The sequence below is a fragment of the Solenopsis invicta genome, chromosome 4 (genome assembly GCF_016802725.1).
Source record: "Solenopsis invicta isolate M01_SB chromosome 4, UNIL_Sinv_3.0, whole genome shotgun sequence".
Taxonomy (NCBI): domain Eukaryota; kingdom Metazoa; phylum Arthropoda; class Insecta; order Hymenoptera; family Formicidae; genus Solenopsis; species Solenopsis invicta.
Genome location: NC_052667.1, coordinates 18576877 through 18586744, shown reverse-complemented (window position 1 = coordinate 18586744; position 9868 = coordinate 18576877). Strand labels below are relative to the sequence as shown.

Here is a 9868-nt window from a genome sequence, read left to right as displayed (position 1 = left end):
AAAAATTATCACGATGAGATAGAAGAGATCGAGATAAATGAAAAAGTCTAATACTATTTTGCGATATTTGCAATAATTTTTGAGTAATAAAATATTAAGGTCAGCCGAATAAGAGCGCGTAGAGAGACAAGGGGTCGCTCGTCTGAGCCGTAGGTCCGCCCACTGCGGCCCGATTGTAGGCGACGGTAAGTGGCGCGCGGCAAGGGAAAGGATAGCTTGGCACCACATCGCGTCGAACCGGGCGGTCTTACGGCTCAGGCGACCAACCGTTTGCCTCTCCGCGCGCTCTTATTCGGCTGACTTTAATATTTTATTACACGAAAATTATTGCAAATATCGCAAACTGTTATTAGACTTTTTGATTTATCTCGATCCCTTCTACCTCATCGTAGTAATCTTTATACATTGGTCTGGGACACCCTGTATATCGTCTGACAGTATTCCAAATATCACAGCATTATATATTAGGAGTATAAATAAGTTTCCGCCGTTTCACAAAAAATGGCGCCACTAGTATATTATGGTTGAAATTGTCTGTTGTAAAACGTTATATCGTAAGGTTGGACATCTGGCAACAACATAACCTTAAAATATTAGCGATTTTGTATCAGCATCATATATCTTTTTTTGTGCGAAAATGTCGAGTTTTGAGCCGAATAAGCGTCATTTGCGGGAGCTTTTGATTTACTTCTTTAATTTGAAGAAATCTGCAGCCGAGGCGCATCGATTGCTTGTAGAAGCATATGGTGAGGCTGCCTTAAGTGAGAGAAGTTGCCGTGAGTGGTTTCACAAGTTTAAGAACGGTGAATTTGACGTCGAAGACAAAAAACATAGCGGAAGGCCGAAAGTGTACGAAGACGCGGAATTGGAAACATTATTAGATGAAGATTCGTGCCAAACGCAAGAAGCACTTGCACTTACATTAGGAGTGACTCAACCAGCAATTTCACATCGCTTAAAATCATTGGGAATGATTCAAAAACAAGGAAACTGAGTTCCATACGAGGTGTGTTCAAAAAGTATCGCGAATTTTGTGTTTTTTCAAAAATTATATATTTATTCATGAATATCTATTTTGTCCCCTTCAAAGTAATCCCCATGAGATATTATACACTTGTGCCAACGGTTTTTCCAATCTTCGAAGCACTTCAAAAAATCATTTTTTTTTATCTTGTTCAGCTCCTCCTTCGATGCCGTCTTTATCTCGTCAAGCGTAGCGTAACGTCGTCCTTTCATGGGCCTCTTCAGTTTAGGGAACAAGAAAAAGTCACAGGGGGCCAGATCTGGGGAATACGGTGGCTGCGGCATCATTAGTGTGTTGTTTTTGGCCAAAAAGTCGCGCACAAGCAACGATGTGTGAGCAGGGGCGTTTGGTACGAATTTCGCGGCGACCCGTCTCATGCCCAAATCATTGATAAAAATCGAATGGCACGAGCCAATCGATATGTTTAGGTCCTCAGCAACTTCTCTAACGGTGATTCGACGATTGGCCAATACCATTTTCTCCACTTCATTAATTTTTTCGTCTGTTGTTGAAGTGCTCGGGCGTCCGGCACGCTCTTCGTCGTTCACATCTTCTCGGCCTTCTGAGAACATTTTGTACCACCGATAAACGTTGCTTCGGTCCAAGGTAGCTTCTCCGTATGCCACAGTCAACATTCGGAATGCATCCGCGCACTTAATTTCGTTTTTCACACAAAATTTGATACAGGTTCTTTGATCCATTTTTTTGAATAGGTAAAAATCGAAGACGATCCAAAACACGTGCAAGCAAAGCAGCTGTCAACAATTAAGTGAACATTCAAAATGGCCGAGCTTGTCGGCATAAGTGAGAGACATGAGTACCAACATAACGCCACAAAAAGATCGAAATTCGAATATACGTAACCCGCGAAAATTCAAAATTCGCGATACTTTTGAACACACCTCGTATGAATGAACTGAAGCCGAGAAACGTTGAACGCCGATTTTTCACATGTGAAATGCTGCTTGCCAGGCATAAACGAAAGGGTTTTTTGCATCGTATAGTCACTGGTGATGAAAAATGGATCCACTACGATAACCCAAAGAAGAAGAAATCATGGGGACCATCTGGCCATGCTTCAACATCGACAGCCAAGCCGAACATTCATGGAAAAAAGCTCATGTTGTGTATTTGGTGGAATCAGCTTGGTGTCGTGTATTATGAGTTGCTTAAACCGAATGAAACCATTACTGGGACTGTCTACCGAACACAATTGATGAGATTGAGCCGAGTACTCAAGGAAAAACGTGCCCACTACTACTCCAGACACGACAAAGCTATTCTTCTGCATGATAATGCTCGTCCACATGTTGCGGCGCCGGTCAAAACCTACCTGGAAGCACTCAATTGGGAAGTTTTACCCCACCCGCCGTATTCACCAGACATTGCTCCTTCTGATTACTACCTGTTTCGATCGATAGCGCATGGCCTGTCTGAGCAACACTTCACATCGTATGAAGATACAAAAAATTGGGTCGTTTTGTGGATAGCTTCAAAAGATGAAGCATTCTTCCGACGCGGTATCTGTATGCTGCCAGAAAGATGGGAAAAAGTAGTGGCTAGCGATGGACAATACTTCGAATAAAACATTAGGTACCGTTCTTTCACAATAAATGCCCAATTTTTAATAAAAAACGGCGGAAACTTATTTATACTCCTATTATGTATAATCTCCAAGATTCTTAGAGATTCGTCGATTTTTTTTATGTACATGTTTTTAACGAGACGCATAACGGCTTAAAATCGTGATGCAATTCCATTTCCACGACTGTCTGAATGACTCGACAACAAATCTTTCCTTTTAACAATTGCATTCACGCTTGTCATGAAGAAGCTGTTGTCATAGGATAATGATGATATCATAGAATACAATCGAGCTTGCAATGCAGCTTCCATTGAATGCCTTTGATTATTTTCAATCAACATACCGTAGGAGGCAAAATAGTACCTATAAAAATGAAATAAACTGTCATTAATATATTTTATATTCTTATTCATTTATTTAAGATTATTATATTTATTAAGATTATTAAATCTTCTGTACAGGGGATTCTGACTTTAAATGTCACAACTTTGGAAGCATGTGGGGGATCGATAAATTAATAAAAAAGTCCTAATGATTTGCAATAATATTTTTACTTCATTTCGGCAAAAATTGCTAAAATAAAAAGTTCAATTTTTCACTTATTTATTACTTATTTTTTCTTCCACCTTTACAACTCTTTATGGATTTTGGCTTTCTCAGCAATTTTACACGTTCTTACATTCTCTACTTTCTCTACTTCCTCTAATCTCTGACTCCCTTAACGTAGTTTATTGATTCTCCATGTTTCCAAAGTTTTGACTTTTAATTTGGAATACTTTGTATATGCATACCTGGGATATTCTATTACGGCAGAAATGTTTAATCCGCGTACAATAAGATTGTAGAGGATTTGGCCATTGAGGAAAACATCATTCGAACCGAACACTCCATGTAATCCACATATTCCTTTGTCATTAAGAAAAATAATAGGAATCAACGTGGACAAATTATTGTTGTCGATATTGTCTAAGAAAAATCCAGCGATTCTATTTCCACGGCCGAAAGGTGAACTTAGACCACTGCATCATTTATAACACATTAACACAATAACAATAAAGTTATTTAAGAGGATTTTTTTACTTTATTATGCTGATTTTTTGGGTCTTTAGGAATATCTTGAGGAAAACGAATAAATAATTTTGCGAAATTATTTTTTGTCCTTTATTATTCTTCAAAAATTAATTCATTTTGTAAAATAAAAAATATAAATAATGCACACAAAAAATTCGAAGTTTAGACCATAGTATAATCTTTTGATGCTCTGAAACCGAATTCGATGTCTAAATTGTTCCATCACGTCATAATTCTTTTTTTATTGATGGAAAATATAATAACTTGATTTTTAGAGTTATTTATGGCTTGGTTTCTAATATGTAAACTGGTAGATTAAAAATGATTGTATTACATGAATTCATAGCATGACGTAAAAAAAAATGTCCGGATATATATTTACACATATATTACACAAATTGCTCTATCACGTCACAATTTCTTTTTATCGACGAAAAATAATTTGATTTTTCAATTTGTTGAGTCATTTATTATGATCTAATATCTCCGTATAATCTAATTTCCAGCTTAAACATTAAATATTCTTTGGAGATAAGTTGTAATTTATTAACGACAAATCTGTTTAACCTCTACATCGGTAACTACTATTTCATATCTAATGGACTAAAATTAAAAATTTATTTTAATTTGAACATTTGCGGTTATCATCAAAATTAGAATTTTTTATTTAGTTTAATAAATAGATAGCACTTGTTTTAAAAAGTCAATTTTTATTTTATTTCATTTGTTGTTTTTGAGTCCCAAAAAATATAAAAAATAAAGTTATTAAAATTTTAATTCCGATAATAACACAAATGTTCTGATTAAAATAATGTTCGAACCTTTATTTTCAGTTCACTAGAAGATTTGGACTCATGGTCATCAATGAACCACACAAAAGTCAAATAAATCTGTTGTCAATAAATTATTCATTTTTTATTTAAAAAAATTGGAAATTAATATTTAAATAAAGGACACAGAAGTAGTTTTCTGAAACGTATCTAATTATTTTTCTTAAAAAAAAACTTAAAAACCTAAAAATCGGCGTAAAAGTAAAAACTCCTTTAATAAATGTGTAAATATAATTAATTCCTGTTACTAACGATAAGATGCTAACGTAAGTATCTTGCCAATCCACTGCCATGACTCCAGTGTAAGTTGCTCTTTTTACTTCTGAAATTATGATTGAGATTAATAGGAAATTATGCGCAGATCTGTAATAATACTGTGGCATAAAAAGTATCTTTGTGAAGTACAGCACCTTATTTTTCTGCACCGCAAGTTTTTATGCAAGTTTTATTTGCACTTTCAATAGTTCCAGAGTTCCTGATAATTTATAACAATAGTTCCGCCGAAATAACATTAAAAATGATATTTTGAAAATATGAGGTGCCAACTTTGCGTGGCACCTCAAGTTTCGAAAAAAATGATTTCGACTATGGAATTCTATAATTTTTGAAGAGTTCTAAAGTTCTCAATAAGTATAAACAATAGTTCTGGTCATTAAATATTTAAAAAATTTTTTTTAATTTTTTTGTCCGCACCTCAAGTTTCCAAAAAATTATTTTTGACTGTGGAATTCTATAGTTCTTGAAGAGTTCTGGAGTTCTCAATAGGTTATATTAACCTATCTGTCTGACCACTATACAGCATGATTCAGAACAACTCATGTGTCCCTCTAAAGACGTGTTCTTGGATAAATTCTGAGACGATTCTTCCTGTACAAAAATTTTGTCCAACGCTTACTTTTTAAATTATTAGAAGATAAAGTTAGCGAATCACGAACCGTGTACACATAGTAGACAAAGGCGGCGCAACTCACCGTCCGACACCGGTAAGCGTCGGACGATGAGTTGCGCCGCCTTTGTCTACCATGTGTACACGGCCCGTGATTCGCTAACTTTATCTTCTTATAATTCAAAAAGTAAACATCGGACAAAATTTTCGTACAGGAAAAATCGTCTATGAATTTATCCAAGAACACGTTTTTACAGGCACATATGGGTCGTTCTGAATCACCCTGTATATATATATATATATATATACAGGGTGTTTCAGACCACCCGTACACCCATTTTCTCTTCGCAGGATTAGGACCAATCAAAAATATGTTCAGACGAAAGTTGTAGGGTTTCAAAAGATCTATTCAATGATCTTATCAGTTTGACCTTGGATGGCGTCGCCAAGGTCAGATCGAAATCACATTAAGTTTTTTAAATGAAACACCCTATTTTTGATTCCAGAATCTAATAGCTGGTGTCAAGACCTTTCCAAAACACTACAAGAAAGTTTATTTTCGTTGACTACTTTCCGAGTTGTGCGGCTTGAAAGTTACACTACCGCCAACACCATGTAAATAACAATATAAAATCACGCGTTACGCAGAAAGCCGTGCAGCCGACACAAAGAAAGTAAACACGCGAGCCGGGCCAACAAAAACAGATCATGAAAAATCGTGAAAGTTAGCTGTCGCGACCGTAGATAGTCACATACATATGTATGTCATAATATTATGTAATTACATTATTACTTTAACGGTAGCACACGAGCAATAACGAGCGCGGCTTTCTGCGTAACGATGTCTAACTCGTGATTTTATACATATTGTTATTTGCATAGGATGTAGTAGAGATGTATTCACCACAACGCTATTGTGACTCAACTCAACACGAGTGACAATAACTCTCTCAAACTTGTCACCTACGTCTTCAATAACCGTCATATCAGTATCAATCGCGCAACAAAAATCCGACCCTCTTTATTAGTCTAGGTTTATTTAGCCATGTCCTATTCCAATGAAGAAGCATATGATATGCTGCTAATTTTAGATGAGTGTCGAGGTACATTCATTGCAGCGGAAAGATTGTGGCGGGAACGTTATCCTGATCGGACTCCTCACTCGCGAAATGTTTTTTCACGTTTGGCTAAACGAATCAAAATTAAAGGTGTCGTTCAGCCTCAACATAACAAAGGTACACAAATTCGTCATCCGATTATGGATGAAAGAACAGTGGAAATTCTTGCATCGACAGAATTGAACCCTTATGATTCTTTAAGACGACGAGAACAAGATTCTGGTGTTAGTAAAATCAGTGTTTGGCGCATTCTAAAAAATAACAAATTTCACCCTTACAGAATGTCTGTTCATCAAGCGTTGAATTATAACGATATTAGACAGAGACTTGTATTTTGCAACTTTATAAGACAGCAACCACTTGATTTCCACTTGAAAATTTTATTTTCTGACGAATGTACACTTAAAAGTGATGGATCTGTTAATACTTGGAACTCTCGTTATTGGGCACAAAATAATCCTCACTGGTTGAGAGAAGTAGATCATCAAACCATTTGGAAAGTCAATGTTTGGTGTGGAATTATTGGAAGTCAAATCATAGGTCCTGTTTTCTTTGACGAAAATCTAAACGGTGATAGATATTCCGCCTTGATAATGACAGATCTTCCTGTCTTACTAGAAAATATTCCTCTGCAATTGCGCCTGAACATGTGGTTCCAACAAGATGCATGTCCGTCTCATACATCGAGAGTTGCTCGTGCGGCATTAAATACTATGTTCCCCGACAAGTGGATAGGCAAATACGGTCCAATCAATTATCCACCCCGATCACCAGATCTCACCGTCCTTGATTATTATTTCTGGGGAAGGATAAAAAACTTGGTCTATCATGAACGTCCGACTACGAGGGATAATATGATTCGTAGAATAAGTGAAGCAATTCGATCCTTACGTGCCGAGGAAATTCTTCGAGCAACCAATGATTTTCAAAATAGAGTTGATGCTTGCATCGCAGAGAATGGTGCTCACTTTGAACATTTAGTCGCTTAACAAAACATACACTCATTCATTCCCGAACGTGAGAGGCAAGGGGACTCACGTGAATCAAGCACCCCAAACGTGAGAGGCAAGAGGACTCACGTGAATCAAGCACCCCAAACGTGAGAGGCAAGGGGACTCACGTGAATCAAGCACCCCAAACGTGAGAGGCAAGGGGACTCACGTGAATCAAGCACCCCAAACGTGAAAGGCAAGGGGACTCACGTGAATCAAGCACCCCAAACGTGAGAGGCAAGGGGACTCACGTGAATCAAGCACCCCAAACGTGAGAGGCAAGGGGACTCACGTGAATCAAGCACCCCAATGGGATGAAATTCTCGTCACGTCCACGTCGTTCATTCTGGATAATGCTAAGCACGGGAAAATGCATACAGTCAATCTGGACATGATTGATCATCAAACATAATCAATCCAGTTAATAAACAAAAGCAGAGTACATAAAACTTTGACTCCCCTTTTCCTCCCCCATACGTATGCACACACGTATGCACACACCCACACACAAGATTAAATCCGACTAAGTAACCACCACATGGTACATCTTGAGTAATGCTGATGCTGGCGGTAGTGTAACTTTCAAGCCGCACAACTCGGAAAGTAGTCAACGAAAATAAACATTCTTATAGTGTTTTGGAAAGGTCTTGACACCAGCTATTAGATTCTGGAATCAAAAATAGGGTGTTCCATTTAAAAAACTTAATGTGATTTCGATCTGACCTTGGCGACGCCATCCAAGGTCAAACTGATAAGATCATTGAATAGATCTTTTGAAACCCTACAACTTTCGTCTGAACATATTTTTGATTGGTCCTAATCGTGCGAAGAGAAATGGGGTGTACGGGTGGTCTGAAACACCCTGTATATATATATATATATATATATATATATATATATATATATATTCGTTAAATTTTACGTGCTCTCCTGCAAAAACTACTTGTCGCACGCAATTTTGCTAAAAGAAAAAGTTGTTTCTTTTATCGTAAAGTATCACGTCTTGTACTCCGAATGCGCGAATTTTGGGACAACCTGTATATATGTGTGTGCGTGTGTGTGTGTGTGTGTGTGTGTGTGTGTGTGTGTGTATATGTATACATATACATACACGCACGCGCGCGCGCATATGTAGGTCAGAACTGTTAATGTAACCTATTAAGAACCCTAAAACTCTTCAAAAACTGTAGAATTCCATAGTCAAAAACAATTTTTTCGAAACTTGAGATGCGGACAAAAAAATTTTTTTAAAATATTTAATGACCACTATTTAATGACTATTCTTTATATTTATTGAGAACTCTAGAACTCTTCAAGAACTATAGAATTCCATAGTCAAAATCAATTTTTTCGAAACTTGAAGTACCACGCAAAGTTGGCACTTCATATTTTCAAATTATCATTTTTAATGTTATTTCGGCGGAACTATTGTTATAAACTATCAGGAACTCTAGAACTATTGAAGGTGCAAATAGAACTTGCATAAAAACTTGCGGTGCAGAAAAATGTGGTGCTAACTTTGCAGAGACACAAAAAATGACTTTTTTCGAACCCCGGAACGAAATCAACCATTTCCTATAGTTTTTTTGACTACTGAATATGAATCCGTTATCCAATTGCTTCATTACGTCACAATTTTGAGAAATTTACAATTAAAGTTGCAAAAAAGGTTATTTTTATATATTTGTCATATTACAATTATGAAATGTACTAGAGAAGTTCAATTGTAAATTAATTTAGGACTTTAACCGTCAAAAGGAATTTTTTATTATGGTTAATAAAATATTCATGATTAAATATGGGGTAAATTGCAAAAAATTGTGAATTCAATTATTGAAAATTTATCAACTTTCAATTACATTTATTTCAATTTAAGATTTTTAGGTTCTTAAATATAAATCTAATGTCAAAGTTGACAAATTCAAAATTGCGGATTCAATATGAGAAATGTCAAAATTGAAAAATCATGATTGTTGCAAAAATTTATGTATAGAAGTCTTTCATGGTACTGAATTCGATGTCAAAATTGAGAAATTCAAAATTGATAAATAAAAATTAAAAATTAAATCATGTTATTGAAATAAATATAATTAACCCTTAAACATATTCGGACTGGAGAATTACTATACATTAACACTTTTCTTGCCTGACCTTACTCAACTTTAAGAAGCTATAACTTTGGTTCTAATCAATATTTTTCAACAATCTTTTTTTTTTTTAAATAAAAGTTCAGAATCTCAGAAATGTGCATTGCTGAAAAATGATTCATTGTGAAGTTATAAAGGAAAAATCACTAACGAAAATAAAAAATTAATAAAAAAAACCACTTTTTATTTAATCATATTTTTGCAATAAAAAATTT

At 35.7% G+C, this 9868-nt stretch overlaps 1 protein-coding gene across 2 annotated transcripts in view; it reads right to left on the bottom strand.

Annotated features, from left to right (window-relative positions):
* Window positions 1-2557: 2557 nt before the first annotated feature.
* Window positions 2558-9868, bottom strand: part of LOC105196195 (glutathione hydrolase 7) — a 30409-nt gene continuing 23098 nt past the window's right edge. The window contains exons 6-8 of one of the 2 annotated variants that reach the window (XM_039448257.1): window positions 4763-4832; window positions 3401-3628; window positions 2558-2972 (exon numbers count right to left, since the gene is read on the bottom strand). In XM_039448257.1, the coding sequence (XP_039304191.1) occupies window positions 2762-2972; window positions 3401-3628; window positions 4763-4832 (509 nt within the window). In that variant the 3' untranslated portion in view covers window positions 2558-2761. The remainder of the gene's footprint in view (window positions 2973-3400; window positions 3629-4762; window positions 4833-9868) is intronic. The other variant, XM_039448256.1, reaches the window with a different exon arrangement.